This window comes from Mus caroli, unplaced genomic scaffold, assembly GCF_978045245.1.
Source record: "Mus caroli unplaced genomic scaffold, Mus_caroli_1 scaffold_8, whole genome shotgun sequence".
NCBI classification, from domain to species: Eukaryota; Metazoa; Chordata; class Mammalia; order Rodentia; family Muridae; genus Mus; species Mus caroli.
Window position 1 is genome coordinate 68,578,439 of NW_028227263.1, and position 24,600 is coordinate 68,603,038.

General features: G+C 41.1%; 1 protein-coding gene across 4 annotated transcripts in view; it reads left to right on the top strand.

The window, feature by feature from the left end:
* The window catches only part of Ntrk3 (neurotrophic receptor tyrosine kinase 3), a 399,848-nt gene extending 380,732 nt beyond the window's left edge, over window positions 1-19,116 (top strand). For all 4 annotated transcript variants that reach the window (XM_021166476.3, XM_029479478.2, XM_021166477.3 and 1 more), the window contains one exon: window positions 5,217-19,116. In XM_021166476.3, the coding sequence (XP_021022135.1) occupies window positions 5,217-5,402 (186 nt within the window). In that variant the 3' untranslated portion in view covers window positions 5,403-19,116. The remainder of the gene's footprint in view (window positions 1-5,216) is intronic.
* The last annotated feature ends 5,484 nt before the right edge of the window (window positions 19,117-24,600 follow it).

Consider the following 24,600-nt stretch of genomic DNA (forward strand, 5'->3'; position numbering starts at 1 on the left):
TTTTTCCATGTATTTATTCACATTGCATTCCAATCACAGCCCCTTCCCTCCTCTCTTCCCAGCCCCACCCTCTCCTTCCCTCCCCCTTCCCTTTTCCTCAGAGAAGGGGACCCCTACCTATGCATCAAGTCTCATCAGATCTAAGCATATCCTTTCTCACTGAGGCCAGACAAGGTATCCCAGACAGAGGAAAGGGATCCAAAGGTAGGCAACAGTGTCTGAGTCGGGGGTCCTAGGTTCAGTCTGTGCATGCTCTTTGGTTGGTGGTTCATTTTGGATGAGCCCCAATGGGTTCAGGTTAGTTGACTCTGTAGGTCTTCTTGTAGTGTAATTGACACCTCTGGTACCCTTAATCCTTCCCCCCTGAGTAGTCTAGAAGATTTCATGAACTCTGCCTAATGTCTGACTGTTTTTTTTTTAAATCTATTTCCATTGGCTGCTGGATAAAGCCCGTCAGATGACAGTTGCACTAGGCTCATCAGAGTATCATTAATAGTGTCTGAGGTTGGCTCTCTCCAATGAGATGGGTCTCAAGTTGGGGCAATCATTGATTGGCTATTCCCTTCAATCTCTGCTCTGTCTTTATCTCTGCACATCTTGTAGGCAGGACAAATTTTAGGTCAAAGGTTTTGTGGTAAGTTGGTGTTCCCCTCCCTCCACTGGAAGTTCTACCTATCTATAAAAGGTAGCCACTTCAGGCTCCATATCCCCTACTGCTAGGAGTCTCAGCTAGTGCCACCCCTATATCCTCCCAGGAGCCTCCTGCATCCTAAGTCTCTGACTCATCCCAGAGATGCTCCCCAATCACCACTGATTTCCCCTCTCTCTCCCAGTCCTCTCATCCCCATCTCTGCTTTCCCCACACCTGATTCCTACCCCTGTTCCCCTCTCAACCCACTCTCCTACCCAGTTCTCTCTTTCTATCCCATTTCTAAAGTCTATTTTATTTTCCCTTCTAAATGAGATTCAAGAATCCTCCCCTGGGCTCTCCTTATTTCTTACCTTCTTTGTGTTTGTGAATTGTGGCATGATTGTCCTGTACTTTATGACTAATATCCACTTATAAGTGAGTACATGGATGTCTTTCTGGGTCTGAGTTACCTCACTCAGGATGATGTTTTCTAGTTCCACACATTTGACGAGGCATTTCTTTATATATAGTGATGTCTTATTATGCAGGTACTCAAAGAAATCTGAATTCATTTCCCAATGTAGAACAAATATTTCAGTGGACTTGAAGAAGGAAAGAGTGTATGTAGAAGCTATTGCTACTGTGGGTTTTATTTAAATTGGAACTGTTTTCCTGAGGGATGGGACACATACATTTGCACATACAGATACATGCATGCAAATTTTTATGTATGCAAATACACACATGCATGCATCTATGTAGAATCTCCATGGTATTTGGTTTCCAAAGAAAGAAAATATCATGGATAAGTGTGTCGATATCATTAGAATAATCTTTTAAAAACTCTTCTATCTCATATTATACCCCATCTGCCTTTTACCCTTCCCCTTCCTTCCTTATCCTCTCATTCCCACCTTCCATCAGAAAAGAGCATGCCTCCCAGGGACATTAACCAAACATAGCCTAACAAACTACAATACAACCGTGCACATACCTTCACATTAAGACTGGACAAGGCAAGCTAGTAGGAGGAACAGGGTCCCACAAGAAGGTAAAAGAGTCTGGGACGATCCCACTGTTAGGATTATCACAAGAACACCAGGTTACTCAGCCACAACATATACACAGAGGACCTAGGAATCTTTTCATGGATAAGAAAGCTGGCTAGAGCAGCTAGTGGGGTGCTTGTGGCCTCTTCTAAGATGGTATTGCAGGGTCCTACCCTTGAAGACTAGCTTTCTTCTGTCAATCATACCCCTTACCCTACCCATAGCAGCAGCTAAGCACTGGCAGTAACTGATGATTGGCTTAGCAGTGGAAGTTTATGGTCTGGATTGTTCTGCTATAGAGATGATACTGGATGCCTTTGATCTAAGCATAGGCAGAAGCTATTGCAGTTCGAAATGAATCATTCTGCCTAAATGTGAAAGGAATAGAGGTGAGAATTGAGAGAGTTTTGAGACCAAATGGTAAACACAAGCACTTGGAGACTTATCACTTTGGCAATGAAATGACCCCAGTGTGCCATCCCAGACTCCATGGTGAGTGTGAACAGAAGAGGGCTGGCACAGTGAAAGTATCCAGGTCAGAGTAATCTGAGATGCCCAGGAGAAAGCACTGTTCTGCAGGTGGTTGAGATAGAGGGGGTGAGGGAGCAGAAGATGATGAGAAGAAGAGAGGAAGAGAGGGGCTTCTTATCCAATAAATACATGCTAATAGGGAAGAGAAGTGAAACATTTGCTCAAATGCCAGACTCCACAAATCAGTGCTCTTTTAATCATCACAAACTATCTTCAAATGTGGAAGCTGAAGTTTGAGGCAACCTGCTCGAAATCACAGAGTGGTAAAGAGTTAGAGAGAAGTTATAACATACGGGGAAACTAAATGAAGTCTTAGAAAATGTGCATATGTCCGTTTCAGTAGAGAAATGCTTGCGTTCCAGAAGATCCCAAGTTTACATTATGAGTTGATAGAATGCAGTATCCTGGATGGCATCTTGGAATAGCGCAGGACAGGAGGTTAAAAGCTAAAGAAATGTGGATAAACCATCTCATTTGGATAATGTTCTATTAACCAAATATAGTATGTAATTTCTAATAGCAGGCAGATGGTAGGTCATAATAGGAACCATATATAATTTTCTCAATTTTTTTAAACAAAACTGTTAAACACACACATACACACACTCACACACACACACACACACACACACACACACACACACACACACACACAAGTTGATTTCCTTGCTATTCGAGTATTGTGGCCATGACCATGCATGTGCTAGTATCTCTGTGGTAGAGTACAAGTCCTTTAGGTATATGCCTGCACTTAGTAGTGTAGCTGGGCCATAAAGTAGCATCACTTTTTAACTTCTTGAGAAACCTCAATGCTTAGTTCAAGCATAGCCTGCAATGCCTGTAAGTATGTGTACACATGAGAGTGAGTGTGGGAGTCTGTTATGAAACTAGAAATGGGGTGGTGGGAAGAGAAAAGGAGGCATTAGAGAAACCTGGGGGAGGGACCATAGGACACATGAGAGCACAAAAGATGGTGTGGCAGGGATGTAGGTGAACAAAGTGGTATTGGAGAGAAGGGAGAGGATAAGAAAAATCAAATAAAGCCAAAATGCTATAGTGAAGCTTAATGCTGCATTTTCTAATTAGGAAAATAAAGTCTGATGTTCAAATTAAGGAAAAGATGGGAGAAATAGGGTCACACAGTGGGAATACATCCAAAGTACACTTCACTTGTATTAAAATGTCCTTATGTAACCTAATACTGTGTGGAATGGATTCATACCATTGGGAAAGTACATAATTGTTTTTAAATGTGTCTGGATTTGGGGTACAGATAAGTCGTACAAAAATTGCCTACTCTTGAGGCCCTGGGTTCAGTTCTCAGCATTTCAAAGAAAATGTCTTTGAGGAGTTGAAATGGAGCTGCAAAGAACATACATGACCCCCCTTCACTTAGCAGCCATCCTTGTAGTAACAGTGAACTTTTTATTCTTGAATTTGGTCCTTCTGGACCTCCTTGTCCTTACAGACAAGGATGCGGATAATCCCTGAGGGTAACTGACTTGCACTGGCTGGCCATCCAAGCAGTGGTGAATCTAGCAGCTCACGAAGAACTATGAGCAACTGAGGAAAACTGGGAACAGAAAGGGTGGTCTTTCCCAGGGAAGACCACAAACTGGTTGCCAATGGTCCTACTTTTAAGTAATGTTATATGAACTGAGCAGATTATGTTTAGAGATATATAATATATGCATATACATATATGCATACTATAAGAAAGGAAGGAAGAAAGGAAGAAGAAAGGAAGAAAGAAAGAAAGAAAAGAAGAAAGAAAGAAAGAAAGAAAGAAAGAAAGAAAGAAGAAAGAAAGGAAGGGAGGAAGGAAGGAAGGAGAGAAGAAAGGAAGGAAGAATAATTAAATGAAAGAAGAAACTATGAGTTTGAATGAGATTTGGGGAGGGATACATGGGAGTTTTGGAGGAAGAAGAGGGAAGAGAGAAATGTTGTAAGTATAGTATAATCTCAAAAATAATGTTAAAAATGTAAATCAATAGAATACTAAAAAAATTTGAAAGTAAACAAGACAGACGATTTATTGCGTAAAGGAAGGTAAACCTTGCTTAGAAAGGGGTCCTATGCTCACAGGCAAGTAGGATGGTTTGTACAGAGGCCGTGGCTGGGAGAAGAACTTGATATCAGTGGAAACCAGTGGCTGAGGGATGTATCAGTCAGTTGCTTTAACAGCATGGGGACTGGAGTTCAGATCCACAGAACCCATACATACAGCCCTAAGCAGGAGTGGCAGCTGCCTGAAATCTAAACACTGGGAAGGCAGGGACAGCTGGCTAGAGGAGAAGCTGAAACAAGTGAGGTCCAGGTTTAAAGAGAGATTCTGCCTCAATAAAGACTGGTATTCAAGCAAGGAAAATACTCAGCTTCAACTGTGGGCTTCTACACTCATGTATATACACATACTTGGCCATCTACCCATGTATGTGAACCCATGCAAACATGTGTGAACACACACACACACATACACACACACACACATAACATATACATTCACAACTAAATGAAAGTAAATAGGAATTAACAGGAGACAGGTAGGTAGAGAGCAGACAGGCAGAACTCTATAAGGGTTTTTCAAAATCACAGAGGCCATGAGGTAGAGGAATGATAGTCAGGACCCAATTTCTACAACAAGGTGAAAGAGAGATGTAACCCAGGCAGTCCATATGGCAACTAGGACTGCAGAACTTTGAAGCAAATGGGAAGGATGGCTGTGTGGATTCAGGGTCCGTGTGCCCTGGCCCAGCAGGTCTAGCAGGAAGAGCAGCAGTGAGTAAGATCCACCTACATTGCTCATCACCTCTGTACCCTCTGCTCAGGTGGAGAAGAAAACCAAGGCTGTTCTCTAACCAGACTTCTGCCTGTGTGTGTTCTGCCTGGACTGAAGCTGTTCTGATGAGAAAAGCTCACATCTTTGGCTAGGCAGAAGTCCCAGGACCAAGGATGGGCTTTGAATAAACTTCTGGATATAACGTCTTTCATTCTTGCTCTTTCAGGTCATTGAATGCATCACCCAAGGCCGTGTCTTGGAGAGACCCAGAGTCTGCCCTAAAGAAGTGTATGATGTCATGCTGGGGTGCTGGCAGAGGGAACCACAGCAGCGGCTGAATATTAAGGAGATCTACAAAATCCTCCATGCTTTGGGGAAGGCCACCCCGATCTACCTGGACATTCTTGGCTAGTGGTGACTGGTGGCCAAGCATTTATACTCTGTTGCCTCCTCTCTCCCTGCCTCCTCTCCTCTTTTTCCTCATCTCAACTCCTTTCTTCCATCTTTGACGGAAACGAACATCTTCATATAAACTCAAGTGCCTGCTACACATACAACACTGAATTTAAACAAAACAAAACAAAAGAAAACAAAATACAAACAAAAAAAAAAAAAAGAAAGAAACCCTGTAAGGCAGTTTGACATATATATTTATATATATATATAACTATCTATCTATCTATCTATATCTACAGAGAATTACCTTCTCTAATACACAGAGAAGCTGCTGATACAGAAAACCGTAAGACATTAATAACAGAAAAAATTAAATATTATTATTAACACAAATGAAATTCCCTTGACTTAAGCTGTGGCCCGTGCTTTTTTCAGGTCTGGCTTTTCAGAGATCTTAGTCTTGACCCAGCAGAGAGAGAGGCTGGGAAGAGGCGGGGTGGCGCACGATCTTCAGTGCGCAAGCGTGACCCATTGAAGGTGTCTGGCAATGAAACAATTCTGAAGTCCAGGCCCTTCGGAATCATCTCTGGTTTGCCTTTGCCTTTGCCTCTACTCTTTTCCCCCTTTCTGCCTCTTTGGGACAATTTTCTAATTTGTCCATTCTATAAAGTATATAGTCCTGATGCTTTTTGGAAATCAATGATGACACCTACGGGTAAATACTGAACAAATACCAACACCAGACCACACAAAGCCATCCATGGTCGGGTAACCACCGAACAAGAAAGGGCAGAGGACTTTGGGGAGAGCAAACCCCACCTTTCCGGATGTAAATCTCTCTCACGATCCTTACTAGGTTTGAAGAGTTTCATCCTCTGAACTTGAAGAACTGGACTTGGTGGATTAAAGAACCTAGGAAGTAAGTACAGCCGAAGTCTAATCCTACCAAGGCACTGCCGCTCATCTTCCCATCTCTGGGAGGACTCTTGGCCTGTCCTTTCGTTTTCAGGCCCTTGGGGAGCTTGGAGGTTTAGTATCCACCTTCTCTGCTGTCATCCCCTAACATGGACACAGCAGGCTTCAGGGCTCTGATAGCAGGAGACTTAGTTCCTCCCAGGTCCTAATTAGGCATCTCCCTTGGGTTGTATTTATCTTGCTTCCCCCCTATACTGAGGTTCTATCAAGTCCTGGGTAAACCACACTGACAGGGAAGAAATCCAGGTGAGAAAGAACCCAAGGCACGTGCATTTCAAAGAGCCAGGCACTGGCACTGGCAAAAGCCAGCAGAGAAGAATCTACTTGGCACCTGTGCTGAGCCCTTGCCATTCTCCTCACGTTTTCAGCCCTTGGAAGGATTGATGCATCTGCCTTTGAGCTGTTGTGAAAAGGCAGAGACTGAGAAATCGCTTTGTGGGCTGGGTGTCGGGGGAGGGGCTGCAGCTTCTCTGGAAGATGTCCAATGAGTGGCCTGTGCCGCAGACTTGGCATCTTAATGAGGACCTAGCTCTGACCTGGAATGAGAATGAAGCATCTCGACTGGGACCAGTCCCCTGGGTCCCAGCGCCAGGGGAATCACTGCCTTTCCCACTGTGCAATGGAGGACTGCAAAAGTGAAGCTCTCTGGACAGCTCTCACACACAACAATGAACCGCTCCAGGGAGCCAAGAGCTTGGCTGCACAGACCAGTCTTGCTGGGGAAGAAGGTTGTGCTCTCCCTAGGGTACCTGTCTCTCCACCTCATCCCAAGCACAGAGCTACCTAACAGACTGACTGTTTTCTTATCAGAAGCTCCCAGGAGCTGCTGACTAACCCCTCTCCTTGCCAGCTGCAGAAAGTCTACAGCCTGGACACCCTGACCAGTGAAGGCAGCTGAAGTACGAGCAACTCTGTGGCCTGTTTAGAACTGGATTATGTGGTTGTGGATTTACTTTATTTTTTTAAAGACCAACACATGTTTTTATTCAATAGAAAAGAGCTGTGCTCCGATTGTAGCCATGGTTGGGATTCAGGGATCAGCAGGCTGCTCAGCTGGACTGGGGAGGGTGCTGGGCTAACTGGGATTTCAGAGTGGAACTTCTTACTGTACTAGATACCTGGCCCCTGAGTAGGGGAAAGCTCTTTTGATTGGTCCCTTCTTCAAAAGCACCCTTTGCTATCCTATGATAATTACTCCTCTTATTACTTCTTGAATTGGTCCACCACCTGAGGCTTTCAGCCTCTACTAGAGAGGTGTCTGCTGGGTGGAAGTTTCCATTCAGGTTTTAATCTGAAAAGCTGGATAACTAGAGGGGAAGCATTCAGACAGGGGCCTAGAGGGGCCTGTGGGGAACCTGTTGTCTAGTTGAAAGTGATGTTCCAAGATCTAACCTTTCCTAAAACAGTCTCTTAAGGCTTTCTGGTTTTGAAAGAAGTGGATGACTGAAGGCATTTATAGCCCTAATGGGACAGTTAGGAGAAAAGACAAGACTGAACTTGCTCAGGTGTCCTTTGTTAGTTCCATGAACATCCACACTGGCATCAGGGTCACCTTCTCTCTGTGTCCTCCATTATTAGCTGCCTGAGTAATAGAAGGAGAGAGGGGGCAGTGGAGATAGGAGGGGTGCAGAATGGGCCCAACCTTCTTACTCTCCTGGCATCCTCTCTGTGTAGAGTGGACTTTATATGTGAACCTTGAAAGGTGGAGAGAAAGGGTCTGAGGTGCTTTGGAGGGTAAGAAATAGAAAACAGGCTTTGGATAGTGAAGTGTATTCTACTGCTCAGGGGTGTGCAGGGTGTCTCACTCCTTGCCACTCTCTTCACTGTGTCCTATTTTCCTTATGTGTCCTCATTCTATTCTAGATCTGAGTTCTTAGCTTCTATCAGCACTGAGTCACCCTATCACTTGTTTTCTGAGGATCACTCTGGAATACCTAGGAAAGCCTCCTTTGGCCTCACATGGGTTGAAAGCGGTGGTCTCTGAGGACATACTGTGCTTAGGGTGGGGTTGGTTCCAGTACATTGATTCTCTTTTTCACATTTGTCACAACCTGCTAAAGGTCTAAAGTGTCTCAGACTATTTTAGGCCAGGGTTGGGGAGCATTTTGTCTCATTTTCTACCCCAGCTTTCTCCTAGACTGGAAAATTGTTATCAGTAGTTTATTTATGTATTTATTTATTTATTTATTTTTTAAAGAATCTAATATGCTCCAGTGAGTCAAGAATTAACATCCCATCAGCCCATGGAGCCTCTGCCAACTGTTCCATCCTCCTTTCTACATAAACACATCTACACCTTCCAAGAGCATGCCACATTAACTTGGTACTTAGCTTGAAGTCAACACCATTACGAATGCTCATGAATTTTCCAGACACCCCATGCTTAACTCTGTGCCCTGTTACTATCACCTGGACCCACCCTGAACTGACAAAGAGTGACTTGGATGTCCACTATATAACAGGGTGTCATGGACAAGGATCCTCTTAGTTATTTGCTTTGCATGTGAACTTGATGGTCCTTTCTGATTACATCTCTGAAGTTTGAGTGGTTGTCCGGGTAACACAGCCTTCTCTAGTCAACACACAAAGGAGTTTGGGCTTCCTCCACTCAGCAGATCATGCACAAGTTATTCTCAGAGAAAACTTTTCCTTGGAGATGAAGATCCTCCATTTTTTTCTGGGATTTAACTGAACTGTGCTGTTCATCTCTGGTGACACACTAGTGCAGTACTTCTGGTGCTAAATACTACAGAAGCCAATGCTTACAGAAGAGCTTCAATACAGAAGTGGTAGTGAGCCAACTGTACTGGAAGAACGCAGCATACATCAGAAAAGCCACTGAGAAACCCTGCCTTAGTGCTTGGATACTCGTGGGATTTGGGCTAAATCAGCATCTCTTAGGTTATCAGTCTTCCCACACAAGATATATGACATTAGAATAGTTGCATCCTTAGAGTCAATTTCCATTTGAAAGGCTAAATTTGAGTCCCATCTACTTCTTTATTCTAAGCTTGTTTGCTAGAAATGAGAGATGAAATGAAAAATAGGGAGGGGAAGGAAGAAAAGTTACTGTTGACAAAACCTAAGCATAATTAGTGCCTGGTGTGTTTGAGGGACACTAGATCCAGGCACGCAAGTCAAGATATTAATATTTGTATTCTTCAAGAGAAACCATCCTTCTCTTCTAGTCATCTTCCCCACTTCACATGTCCACATTGGCAGAAACTGGTCTGCCATATGGAGATAGTCCCACCCACCTCCCATGCAAGGTCAGGAGTAATCTGAACCCTGGGTCAGAAACCAAGAGATTTTGTATATGTACTTGCTTTTCCTGAGCTCTTTTACATTCAAGAATAGTCTCATGGCACATTTGCTTCCCTTTTCTGAACCAAACAACAACAGTATCATCTCTACACTCACCTGAGACTTTTAATCTTTGCAATACTTTGCTTAGTAGGGAGCATAAAATATTTGTGGATGATCAGTCAATGGACTCACATTTCAACAGTCCTACTAGTTACCCTCAAGCCTCTCTGTAGTGTCTAGTGTCTGCGTTGGATGGGCAGCAGCTTGCTAAAATGCACAAGGTGTTTACCTTAGAGCCAAAAATGTCAGCTTGAGCTCAGATCCTGTGGAATGTAGTCCTTCACTATGATTTTATTTTTTTCAAGATTCACCTTACTTTGTACCAAATAAATTGTTTCAACCAATACTTAATAGGGCTGGAAGGGTTAACTTCAAGCTTGGGCATCATTCTTAAAACACCAGTTTGGACTTCAGAACTTATTTTGGGATTGCTTGAACCACAAGGAAAAATTCCCTTTCAGCTCTAGCCATATCATGTACTTTTTCCATCCATTGGATGGTCATAATTCGAGAGAAGTCCCCCTGGATTCAGCAAATCAGTTGCAGTTTGGGATTCTCTTGGCACCTTATGTTTCTCCTGGATGAGAACTGTAGAGGTGGACTGGCATCAGAACTATTGAGAAAGATCCCAAACTGTTATCTTATAAAGCTTGATGATCTGCCTTTCCTTAATTTAACTATATTGACAGTAGCATCTGAGTTTCTCAACATCACCATTCCTGGTATTTGATAACACACCACGCAGAAACCCATTCTCCTTACATTTTTGTTTGGGACTTGGTATTGAAGGTACAAGCACTGCCGATGAAACCTCTCCTAGGAGGGCCATAGCAGAGAGAATCTGAGAGGATATTAATTGACCACTCTTTCTGATAGGTACTGGTGATGATGGTGGAGGTGGTGATTTTTTGTGTGAACAGACTGGGTATTAGGCATCTTACTCTGCACCAGGGCTATCCGACCCAGGGCCCTGTGTCTTGGCTTCTGACAAGGTTTCTGTTTGCTACATTCTCTTTAAGCACGTGTGTGTGTGTGTGTGTGTGTGTGTGTGTGTGTGTGTGTGTGTGCATGGGCAACAAGTTTGTCATGTACCAACAGAGGCACCTTTCTGTGGAGATATAGGCTCTGCCCAAGAGAACTTGGAATATCTCTTGTTTCCTTTCTTGTTAGCAGTATTAAATTGTATGATATCATGGGCTTTATTATGATATTTAAAAATATGTGAGTACTTGGAATTCATCTCCAAAGTCATAACATTCACATTGCTCTTCCTGTGGGCAGCTAGGTTCCAACTTTAAAACAAGGCCTGATTTGTTATCTGCCCTAAGAATGATGTCTTAAACCAGTAAAATCAGTAATCAGTTTTCTTTTTTTAGAGGTAAAAGACTAAATTCTATTAACTTTGTCCTGTATCCATCCAGGAATATATTGGAGCATCAAGGTCTAAGCTCAGAGCTCTCAAGAGATTTATAGTCCATAAAGTAGATGTTTCTAATAGAAGGTGGATTGAGCTAACACAGAAGACAGGGTTCGTGCTGAGCTCTTCCTCCTGAGGAGCTTGCAGGCATTTAGGTATTGCTTTCATTTAGTATCTCTGAGATGATTCAGTCTCTTCTCATTTAAGGCTGTCAGGAATTTAGACTTCTTGTCGGCAGGGATGAAGGTAGCCTGAGAGCACAGCTACGCTCGATCTGTGTAGTCTAGCATCCTTTGGATGCAGCACTTCTCAAAGGACTGAAAAAATCACATGCTCAACTCCAAGTCTGGTATTTATGATTTCATTTAAGAAGCATTCATGGGAGTGATACTTTAAAAAGAAAGTAAGTTTATATTCTCTGAAGTAGCATGGCCTACTCAGTTCCTCCCAGTGGGGACTAGTCCCTCATCCATCTCTGTTTCAAAGTTGCCTGGCACCTGCCTGCTGCCCTTGAATCTATTCCTGGAGAGGAAGAGTCAGCCTGGTCCAAATATCATGACTTCTGCTACCCGAAGGAGAGGAGTATATTTTAGGAAAGATTTTTTTCTCTGTGATTTTTCATTTTCCCCTTTCCCTTGGTTCACATTCTTTGGCTTCCATGGGACAGAAGAGCTGGCTTCTTAAAGTCTGTGGAAGTCTTAATACAAGGTGAATCCCAGGACCACAAACAGTTTGGACTTCAAACAGTGAGAAAATTGGCGCTGAATGATTCGGCACACAAAGCAGAAAACTTTCATTTCCTGCAGGCAGGAGGAATTGACTGTTATATTAAGACTTCTAAAGGATCCCTGCCCTGGAGTAATTTCAGTGCTGTCAGACAATGTTGACATCTAGATTAACCTCTGTGCACTAAATTTGACTGCACAGCTCATTGAGATGCATGTGGCGTGTCCCTGTAAATCCCATCTGAAACCCTTGGTGGCCCACCCACAGCAACTCCCTCTCCTGTCTCCACCTACTGATCTCACAGTCCATGAACTTTTAGCCTACTGGAGCAAAGGCACTCTGACTGGGGTCCAACACCCAGAATGGGAGCTTTGACCTTTCTGTGAGCATGATAGAGTCTTGAGCCAAATTTGCTGCTTGGTCAAAGTGACAATGTTTATCACTGTATTGACACCCTGCCCGCAAGGAGGAGACTGCAAATCAAAGCATAAAAGCCACTCCACTGATGACAAACTGTTTTACAGATGATGTCAAAGTGAAATGGTCTTCAAAGGAGCTAAGACTCAGCATAGGTCCATCTGTGTGCCTCCAGTCTTCCAAGGTTTCAAGAGTAGAGCAGATGCAGCAAGGTCGTGACTGTAGATAAGGTGGGTGGGGTCTGATGGCTAGAGGAGTTTCTCCTCTATACAAGTGTTTTATCTAGTCCTTTAAAGAAAGGTAACCCAGACTTCTATTTCCCTGGCTGGGATCAAGGATACAGCAACTCTCTAATACTTTGACCCTTTAATACAGTTCCTTATGTTGTGGCATAAAATTATTTCATTGCTACTTCATAACTCATCTTGCCACCATTACCAATCACACTAGAAACATGCAGGATGGTCTTAGGTGACCTCTGTCACAAGGTCATTCAATCCCCAGGGGGGTTGCAGCCCACAGGTTGAGAACAGCTGCTCTAAGCACTAGTTTATCGACGTTCTTTGTAGGATGAGATGCCATACTGAGATCGCATAGGCAGATGAAATCTCTTAGTCAAGATGGCAAGCATCAAAAAAAAAAAAAACAAAAACAAACAAAAAACAAAAAACAACAAAAACAAAACAAAACAAAACAAAACAAAACAAAAAAACGTACATACGTGCATCTCATGCATCAAAAGAGACCTCCAGCTTGGCTCCAGCTACCCCCACACTCTTAAAAGCTACTCAATATAATCCCAGATATTAAAAAAAAATACCTCAGGATTTTAGAATGATCTGCCCAAGTCTGAAGAACAAATTCTCTTGCATAGTTCTTGAAACTGATTCTCTTTCAAATTATTTTTCCATCTTTGCTTGTTTGGTGTAAGTGGTAGGAATCTCTTTGTATATTCTTAGATATTTCTTTAAGAGAATTGAAAGCTTTTAGCCAAGGACATTGTGTTTATTGACTGAGAAAATAGATTTCTGGGCTGAGTAATACAGCAGTTACACAGGGGCAATTTTGATGACTTTATTTAAAAGCAATTATCAGAGTTGTATTCTTTCGAGATCCTCAGGCTGATATAGAACAAATCATACTTGTCCTTTTGTTATTTATTATGTTTATTTACTTTTGCACATAAGTAAGCACATGTGTGCATGCCAATTCCTGGGTAATTCTATTGCCTACAGACTACAGTGCCCCATTTGTGGAGCTTTCATGGATCTAAGTGTGTCTGTGCAAATGAGTGCCCCACACATTTGGCTTCCTCACTGTTCCTCATTATTTGTATCAGGAGCACAGAGCCTATGACTTTCTGCACTGTAAGTTATTTACAAAGTTGAGGATCCTTTGATGGAGGGAAAAAAAAACCCACGTTTCTCCCAAATTTTATATATAAAGGCAGGACACTTCCCCATTGTTTTTCAAAGTACAAAACCAGACTGAGTCCTGATTCTCTTTTTCTGTAATTAAGGGGTAAGGGGTAGCAGATTCATCATAAATATTTGTTTGAAGATAAATGTGAACTAGTGTGAGGAGATTTTTGACCCAACCATGGATATACAATTCCAGTGTTCTGATTGAACATGAAGTCCTTGGGAGACAAGACTCTAGTTGGATTAGAAACTAGGAGGTTGGGATATAGGGCACTTGGCTGGATAAGAGAAAGTCATCAGCACTTTCCTGAGAGTAGGCAAACAAGTTGTAGGTTGTGCTCTTTATTAAACAGCAGTGATGGGAAAGGCCACTCTGTTTTGATCCATTGCTCAGATTAGTTACCAAGAACGTATATCATATCAAGTACTGCCTGAGTGCACATTTGCAGAGTTCCCACTCCAAAGGGCCAGGGCTGTTGTTACAATATGTTCAGTTTTTCATTTCCAGCTCTCTCTGACAAATCCTCTCTGCCCCCAGCTCTCTATCCCACCTCTTCTAGGCCAGGCTCTATTCTCTAAAAAGCAGAGGAAAGTCTGAGTGGCTCCCCTTTTTAGCCTGAGCCTGTTGTGGTTTAGTCTGGGTTGCTGCAGAAAGAAACAAAACAAACTTGCTCTCCCAGCTGCCCATCAGTCTCTTTCCATCTCCTTAGACCAAATGATTAGCACCTCATTAGCGCCCCATCAGTTTGCTTTTGCACAGGAGACTCTGGTACAACAGGCCTATTATAAGGCCCCTAGCCTGTCCTTTTGAAGTTGTCTCATCCTTTTGACTTGGTTATGAAAGGCAAGCCTTCCTTTAAATGTGTTTTCCTTCACATTTCTTTCTGGTTTCCTAGCTTCTGAATATCCTGGAAAATGACAAAGTACAGTTTTGCCTTTTTTTTTTTCTAGTCTACTCTGAACAGGGGCATGTCTTTTCATGTGGTCCAAGAGCTCTCTGTGTTATCCAAGATTTACCCACTCTTGGGACAGTTAAAAGAGTAAATCAGAGTTGGTGGAAGTGGTCTTTACTTTAATGGTACTAGAAAGGTTTGCATTTTAAGAAATGGACTTATTGAACATGCTATAGAATGGTGATGGGGAAGGTAGTTAACTTTAAGAGCCAGGAGGTCAAACCACCTATTCTACAAACCATTTCATAGCAACAGATGCTTTGATTCTGCCAGCAATGGTACTTACAGACCCAAATAGTCACATCCACTAGTCAAATTAAACTACCTCACACATCCACTTATTAAAAAACAAAAACAAAAGCAAAAGCAAAAGCAAACAAATGAATAGTCTCTTTCTTCCAGAGGATGGAGACATGCTCAGAAACTAAGAGCACTGACTTCAGTTCCAGATGACCTGGGTGTGATTCCCAGGACTCACAAAGAAGATCACTGCCATCTGTAAATCTAGTTCCAGGAGATCTGACAACCTCTTCTGATATCCAAAGCCATCAGGGATGGAAGAGGCAAACATACAGTCAAAACTGTCATATACATTAAAAACTGTCATTTCTCCCTTGTATCTCTAGAGAGTACAACAGTGGTTTGGGGAAGGGGACGGGGGATTGCTTTGTTTCCCAAAGGGTTTTTTGTTTGTTTGTTTGCATTTCCTTAGGAAAGAGTTGATGGACTACTTTAATGGCTATCAGTGGGGACATGGCAAGACAGACGGAAACTGAGGGAGCAAAGAAACTAAAAGGTAGCCATCTTGTGAGCTTTTATTTCTTTCTAATCAGCCTCTTTCTCTGTAAATGCTCTGCTAAAGAGTCTCAGGGGATGATCATAAGTGATAGAGTCAGGCCTTGGTGGTGTCCCCAAGTCTCTATGGCAGGAAAATCCCACTCCTTGGGTAGCGAGTGCTGCTCATGGTATTGGGATTTTGAGTTGTGTTGTGTTTGAGGGAAACTTTCCTTTTTCCTCCCCATGTCTGCTGTCTGCTCTCTAGAATTAGTCATTAACATTTTCCTACTTTAAATAACCATTGCATATACTGTAATGGAAAAAATATCTTGTATTTGTACCAGAAGAAAGGGATATTTTTCCCACTTAGAAGGGATGATTGCTATATTTCATTTTCTGGCATGGAATGCTGAACATCTTGAAGCCAAATAGCATCTCTTCCGCTTCAACTCTTTACCACTAATTGCTGCTTCAAAGATGGTTTGTAGATTTTAGAATAATACCTAGTAAAGTAAGACTGCATGATGCTTCCTCCTTAAACTGAGTGTTAAGACAATCTTGCAGGGAGCATGGAAGTGCTAATGATCTTGAAGCTTTCTAGGGACTGTGGTCCACACAAAGAGAAGACAGGGATAGTCAAAATATAAAGAAAACTATCCTTGTGATGACCAAATGTCAGACCTCATTTTCAATGACCCCAGAGCACAACAGAGTTGGTTACAGAGGGACTCTTGCTGAGGAACGTGTCTGGCTGAGAATGAAACCCTAGACAATAAATCTGGAGGCAAGATTGCCAAGGTTACAGCAGTGAAGTCATTTACAGTCCCTAAAAATGTCCCAGGTGTTTGTGATGCCAAGTACTGTTTTAAGTTCTTTACTATGAAAGCTACTTGGAAAGTGAAATCTTTCAAATGTTATTTCCCTTCAATTTCCAAGTAGCCATCCGGTGTGATATGTCTGACAAAATGTTGTCTGTATGCTGTAACAGGATTTTGACCACTCTTGAGAGAAAGCAGAATAAAGCCGAGTGCTGAGAATCCTGAGAAACTCATAAATGTTTCAGTCAAGTTCAGAAGATCACAGCTTCTTTTTTCTTTTGACCTTGGGCTCAGTGTTTGTTTTTCTGATACAAGAAAACAGCACCCGTGTTCTAGACCTCAATCTGAGCGACTTTTCCCCTGCCGTTGTCTGCCAGGAAGAAAGCAACCCAGCTGCTTTGCAATGAGAACCCAAGTTGGGATATGCTTGTAAATTGTGGTGTGAAATTGCAGAAGGCAAATGGGTTCAGGGTGATGTTTCCTAATTCTCTCTGATAATCTTGAGGACATGAGCTCTTCCAACCATTGCTAAGGCATGCTTGGAACAAGTAGTTTCATGGTGTCCTTCCTATGGAAATGACTGATAAATTAAGGATCTCAGAGGTATCATTTGGGAAGTAAATTTCAGACAGTTTGAGAAGTTTCAGAAGGTTTGAGCTGACATGCTAACAGGATCAGTAAGAACTAACTTTAAAACTTGTTTTCACCCCCTTCTCTGAAAGTTTAGCCTTTTGGGGGGGCATTGGAATATTTCCTTTGCAAGGGTTGCAAAGATTGATTATAGTTCATGTCTAAAAGCAAAGGCCCTCTGGAGCCTGTTGGACTTGGAGGTAACCCCAAACGGCCCATGTTATTTTTCTGAGACTGGTACCACACTAACTGAAGTCTTCCTGATTATGTGTTTGGACCCTGGTAGGTTGACCCAAGAGATCTGTCAAATTAAAAATAAAGGAAAGCAAGTTGGGGCAAGAAAATTCTGACTAAATGACAAAGAAAAAGCATCAGTGCTATTTTGACAGGAGACAGCCCTGTACTATTCAGCAAAGAAATACAAAATACATTCTATTTTCAAGATGAGTTTTATTTTGTGGTGTGTGTGTGTGTGTGTGTGTGTGTGTGCTTGTGTGTGTTGGAAAGCTGTTGTTTATGCATTTGGATTTTTATTCAAGCATAGTAAAAGCTCTGCTTAGTTTCTTAGGATGTGACAATAAATTAGGTCTAGAAAGGAATAAAGGCCCATGTTTCAGAACAAGGTGAAACAGTCCCCAAATATTTCCTTCTGAAATTTTCAGTCCTAGCAGATCAAATCAACCTCATATTTATTATTGATACCAGTACAAAAAAAAGTTTGCACAACATCTGCAGACCCTAATGTTCTACATGTCTGTGGTCTTTCTTTCTGAAGGAATGGAATCTTTAAATCATGCCAGGAACTTTGTCAACAGGGCTGAATAATGAGGCAGCTTAGACAATTTAGAGCAACCTGCCCCATGTAGATTTTGGCAAGGCCTTAATTCTTTCTCACAGGTATTAAGGTTGCTTCAGAGCTATTTTTTGCTTCAAATGATATTTAAAGAAGAGAATTTTGGAATACAGTTTGAGACATTTCAGCTAATGTCAGCCTCTGTAAAAGAAGATTTAGTTTCACAGGTAGTTTTTGGTTTTGCCCATCCCAGAAGTGTAAATTCTACTTTGACTAAGCTATATGTTTTCAGCACCAGGGACAGCGATCACTTCCCTCATCTGGGGTCACTCTCAAAATTAGATTTCCAGACAGGGAAGAACAGATTTTTCCCCATCATTTCCTATCCACAGAGCCTCAACTTATATAATTGCCAACATTATTCAGAGCATCAGACAACTTGTGTTAAGTAATGCCATGAGCAAATTTCACATGAGTTTAGGCTGTATACAGTCATAAGGACAACCCATGCTTTGAAACATCTTTGAATAACAGAATTAAGCACCAATGTATAATCTGAAGCAAACCTACTCTTGTTTATTACACCCAGGAGGGAAAACAACCCATATGGAGAAAGAGAGGCCACAGACTTTTAAGTTATTTTCTTTTAGTTATTTCACAAAGCTTCATTCATGAACCATGTTTCGACATCCAGAAATTGCTTTTATTCTCTCCCAAGCCTGGTGTAGCTGTTTCTGCCATGTTTTTGACCTGCTTAAAAAATATAGACTGACACAGTCAGATTTCTCAGCACAGAGATGGTAAAGACACTGAGATATTATAGATGGGAATGCTTTGGGACAGGAATCTCTTTTCTATTAGGCACCCTTGACTTTCATACTCCTATAAGGAATACTGTTCACTGACAATCACTTTTTAAAAATATGCATAGTGTTCACAATCTATAAGGCAATGGTTGATTGGTTGCAGGCAGAGGCAGTAAATCACAGTGGTAGAGATGAAGTTATGAGCTTTGAGGGCAAAGAAGGGCCTAATAATGCTGTCACTAGACATTTTGGAAACTCGTAGAAGAATACTACTTTGAATCTTGGCATCCAGTTTTTAACCTTGAGTGCTGTTCAACAGCTGTCTTTGCCTTAAACAATCATGGTAAGATTGGAAATAGATCCTCTTGGTTTTCTCCAGACCAGTCCAAAATGGACACTGGGGAAATGAGAGCAACAGAAGCACATGTCACTATGCTTTGTGATCGTCCAGTTTTCCTATAGCACAAAAATTCATAGGTATCACCTCAGAGGCAGTGCAATCTTCTCTCATTTACTTGGAAGCTTCTTTGGGGCCCTCACAAAGATGGTAACTGAATAGCAGCTGTTTCTTCCTCCTTCTGTTCATCCTTCTCCTCCTCCTTGTCCTCTTGCTACTGTTCCTCCTCCTCCTCTTTCTCTTCTTCTTCTTCTTCTTCTTCTTCTTCTTCTTCTTCTTCTTCTTCTTCTTCTTCTTCTTCTTCTTCTTCTTCTTCTTCTTCTTCTCAGATGTTACAAAATTCAATTTTGGGTGCCTCTGAATTATCTGAGTCCTGATTAATCTATCATTCTTTCTATCCCCCTTTTTTTCTCTGTCCCTTACACACCCTTCTTCCCCCCGTATTATTATTCCTAACCATCCATAGCATTAATGATGAGAGACCATATAGCATTCCTTTTAAGGATAGAGAAGTAGCAGAGGCAGGCTGGAGTTAGGTTTCAGAGGAACAAGTTCAACAGAACTGGTCTTGGGATGGGTCTGAGGAGGAACACATTGCTCTCCTTTCCTTGCCTTCTTAAACAGGTTCACCTATGCTTATGCTTGTCACACAAAAAGGATCATAGCATGCATTTATCTGGGTGGCTTTCATGAACACATAGTGGGCACATCAAATATCCTCAACTAGGTTCGGTTAAGACAGGAGAACTTTGTTTTCATAGCATAGAAAAGGTATGTACAGAAAAGATTATGAGCTGCAGGAGAGCCTCATAAAAGAATATTTTCTTCAATACAATCATAAAAGCTACAAATTTATCATTCATGGAACACATGACTCTCTGGCAAGCAGAAAGGTGGTCTGAAATGAGACAGAGAGTCGGCAACTGTGATGCCCAAGGATGAACAGACCAGAACTAAACCCCAGCAAGATTCTTATACTTTTTCTGGAAAAAAAATCTTAAATGTCAAGGGCACATTTAGCTTTGCCTCTTTAGAGGTAAAGCTCAGTGCTACTTCTGGGTTCTTAAGGCAAGTGCCCTGTAAACACCAAAGTCTTGTATTTTCTACTCTCAGCCAGCACTGGCTGTCCTGAGTAGGATGTTTTTCCCTTCCTTAAGTGAAAGGGTCTTGTTTCAGGAGAAGTGTCCTTTAAACATCCAGCTAAAACTGGAGGTAATTTTTTGCATGAATGGCTTTTTACAGCTAGGTCTAAAGCAGAACAAAACTTGTATTAAACTAAGTGCTACTTTACATATCTTATTTCAAGGGAAATGAAGGATTTATTGCCGTGTAAATGATATACACTGATTTCTTTCCTACTGGACATTACATGTCCCTTTATCTTTAGGCTGATGTTGTGCAGCAAACTTTCAACATCTGGAAAATCAGCTGGTACCTACTTCAGAGCACTAGCAGGACATTTTATTCCCAGAGAGGAATTTTGCAAATGAAGTTTGGGTGCTGATGCAACTGATTTCCATCCCCTATCCCTAAGCTTTCTGTACTAAATATCTGTAAAGTGATTATATCTTGTCTGACCCTGTGTGTTTGTGTATATTCCCCAATGTTTGTATAACTATAGTGGCAATCTGAAGGGTTATTTTTTATTTATGGCAACTGCTGAACAATGATGAATGTAGCATAGTGGGACACATGTGATATATGTACACAGCAGTATTGGGGCCAAGCAAATGTACTCACTGAGTTTGGGGTGAGCATCAGTATGGCTTGGCTTGTGGGATATTCCATGATGGGTAGAGTATTTCCAAATTATTCTTAACTGCTAAAGAACTTGAAGAAGCAGAGCTGGAATATGCTCATCCAGATCTTAGGTTATTTATATAAGTCCCAACTGACAAATATTCCATCTTTATTTTAACAAAACTGTTCTTTCATGATGCTCATTGTTTTATTCTACAGGCTACATGGAAGTGCTGATCATGCTTGCTTCCAATGACTGGATTCCCAAGCTGATAATATAACAGACTGTGGTGTTACATACACTAGGATTAACTTGTAGTACCCCCTTTTGAGAAGTTATTCTTTTCATTAATTTCCTTTCTCATAGATTAATTCCACTGTCTATGCTAACTTTGTTTAGATATGTGCAATTACTGAAGAATCAATCTATTTAAAATGATGGCTGTGTTTGCCTTTGGAGAATAGGTTCATAGTCTTATGTAAAATTCTTCCAGGAGCTTATCTTTTATGAAACAGAACAAAATCAAACTAGAACAGAACCAAGGGTAACTTGATAAAATGGCAAGATAGCCCCAGAGTAGAAAGAGGTGTTCTCAGTTGACATGAAGAGTTGTACTGGAAAGGCAAGTACCCACCCTTCTTCTCTTCCCACCTGCCTCCCTTCCTCCTCAACCACAGAAGAAAACAGAAACTTATTTTTTTAAAACTGTATTAATAATTTATGTTTAATACAAAAGGATGATTTAATGGTATCACCAAAGGTCATTTCTCTCATTGTGCATGTCCTTCACTCTCGACCCCAAATATTCATCCCATTCTTCACCCTCACTTCCATTCCAATAAAAATGTGTGTCTTCATCAAACTCTATGGGTGTTGGAGTTACATGTGGGGGTAGAGATTTAACACCTTGACACTAACAAAAACCAACCATTTTTCACTTCCAAGTGACAGTTATTACAAGAAGGAAAACTATTTTCCTGTTTTTTGTTTAAAATCATTTTATACATATATATGTATATATGTGTGTGTATGTATGGACATATGTATGTATATGCACATGTACATGTATATATGTATATATCCATCTCAATATAAATATATGTGAGAGCTGTAAATACTTCTTGGTCATGCATCTGTCTTCTTCATAGTATCATATCTTCAATGTTATGTTAACGACTCCATTTATTGATGATGAGATCATGTGTAGACCTGTATCCTCCTGACATAGTTTATGTAGGGTCTCTTCTCAAATAAAGAATAAAACAATAATGCCATTGGTTTATTTGGATTTATTGTGTGGCGTTTAAAGGTAATGTGAGGCTTGAGTAGGTCAGAATGAGCAAACACCATAGCAACAAGCATCATCTTAAAAGCTTCCACCTTCCTATGTTGATATAATGTAAATATTGGGTTGAGATGGGTTTTTGAAGAGCTACATACATGCCTTCATGAGTTGAGTCAGGGCACAAGGAAAGGACTGAATCCCAGTAGCTTTAGGTCATGATGATGTCCTGTTTTTGTTTTTCTCTGCAGGATATTCAATATCTCCTTGAAAGTCACTGAAGTTACCAATGAAAGATAAAATATATTCACTTACTTCTTCTTATCCCGAAGATTTTATGATTCTTTTATATAATTACTTGGTGATCTATAAAGACCTATTTTCTGCTTTAGCAGGTTGTAGGAGAATGGGTGTGAAGGAGAGGTGCTGAACACATAGAAAGTAATTCCACTGACCAGAGTTCAACAGAGATGGAGAAAATTGCATGGAAATGTTTCTCTGTATTGATACTACTCACATTTTGAAATAGTAATAATTTTTTTTGTATGTGGAAAGCTGCCCTTTTCATCATATGATATTGTTATAAGTGCATTTTTATTAGAAGCATTAATAGCCCTCCTCTTCAGTGCTAAGTATGTGCTGATCAAAAGTGTCTCTATACATTGCCAAATGCTCCCCAGGGTGGGGATTGACGCACCTGAGAGGTGGTGATTTACCTGTTAATTCTTATTTACAATTAATTCCTTATTTAAAAATCAAGGAATAGAATTTAGGGAACATGTGAACTCTGTTAAGCTCCAGCCCTTCTTAGTCATTGCTTGGTCATACCTCTGGGTTAAACTCGCCTCATTTCTTTAAGCACAGCACCCTTCAAAGACCATCACCAAGAATCAACTTGTGTTCCGTATTTTGATTTTGGGCAGCAAGAAAAATGTCTTCCTTATCTACATGTATCAAATTTACCTAAACATAGATTATCTGTCCATGCCACTTAACCAAACCAAACCAAACCAAACCAAACCAAACCAAACCAAATCAAACCAAACAAAACAAAACCAAACAAAACAAACAAGTGTAAGTAGTATATGGTTAATATCTTAGGGCCAGTAAAGAAGACAGGCAAATTCCATTTCAAGCATGTGTCCCTGTGAAAGACTCTGTTGCATCAAAGAGATAAAATGTGTTGTTTTTTAAAATTATTATGTCACATTTTCACCTGGCTCTTGACACATCATCCCATAAATTATAGAGTCATAAATAGAAGCCCTTGTGTACATACTTTGTCAGTAAATAAGCTCCTTTTAGTGAGTAGCTTGAACTTGGATTAAGCTTGTTCAGTTAAAGACTAATTTTTTTTTATACAGTGATGTGAGCATAGTGTTTGTTTAAATGACATTTAATGATCTGAATTGAATTCCACACTCTTCACTGTCTGGATTACATTTAAAGGATTACCATTAAGTTGCCCTTGAACCTTATTCATGGAAACACTCAATATCCAAAATCCTGAACAATCTGCTGCCATGGGAGTGATGTAGGCAGCCCATATTGTCATGTAATGCCACTGAGGTGCATTGTGACTTTCTGCCCCACATGTGGGATCATTATCCTTGTCCATCAGGTATATTACTTGTATGTGATGGCCTCTATGACCTCAGGGACTCTATTTGCCATCTACTTTGGAATCATAATCCAAGGATTGGATAAAATCAAAGACGTCTGGATTTTCTACATCTGGAAAGTCCTTGATCAATATTGTTCAATTTTCTACCGGTGGTATTCTCAGGTAAGGAAAGCCAGAAACAACTTACTGGATAAAAATGTTTCCCAGTGCTGCAGAACATGGCTGACAAAACTATTTTATTAAGACAATATAGTTCTAAGGCATCAACATTCTCGTGACAACACTGAGATGTAATGGCCCAGCAAAGATACTTCAGGAATAGCAGCACTGACCTGGAATCTATAGGACATGGACATCAGAAAGGCCTGGATGGTGTTCAGGAGATACACAAAAGCTTATATCCAAAATGATTTTCACAGAAATGATATAGTGAATAATACCCTGGACAGTTCTCTAGTATTTCACCACACACTTTTGGACCCTTTACCCTAGGCCTCCCTATGTTCTTTGATCCTGTTGGGATACTTAAGGTTATCTGGCTATTAACCGGGTAGATGTTCTATTTTAGCCTCTTTCCTCTCCACCACCAATGTTCCGAATTATTCAAATCAGCAGCAGAGGACTCAGCAGAGGTTCTAATTACTGCCCTGTTTGCTGCTTGCTGAGAATCTGCAAGAGCCATGGAATGCTTTTAAACCAGCTTAGTGGGGAAAGGCAGCATCTCTGTCAAGTTGTATAGGAGTCTCAGTCTCATTAAAAAAAAAAGTCAGATGTTGTAGCTGTGGAAGGAGGCTTCTGACTTTATACCATGGATTCAGGAGAAAGCAGTCCTTGGGTGAACTCAGCTTTTTTGTATGATTGTCTTAGTCATAGCCACTGTTTTTTCTAAAAAGTTTGAAAATAGTAATCTTCCTTTAAACATTATAATTCAAACAGTCTTTATGGACCAATACTAAGGCATAATAGAACAATGCTGCAGAAAGAACAAGATGCCCAGTTATAGTAAGGATTGCTCATTATTTGCCAAGCTCTCTGTTAATGTTCTCCTTATGAGTTATTCCTCTTAATGGG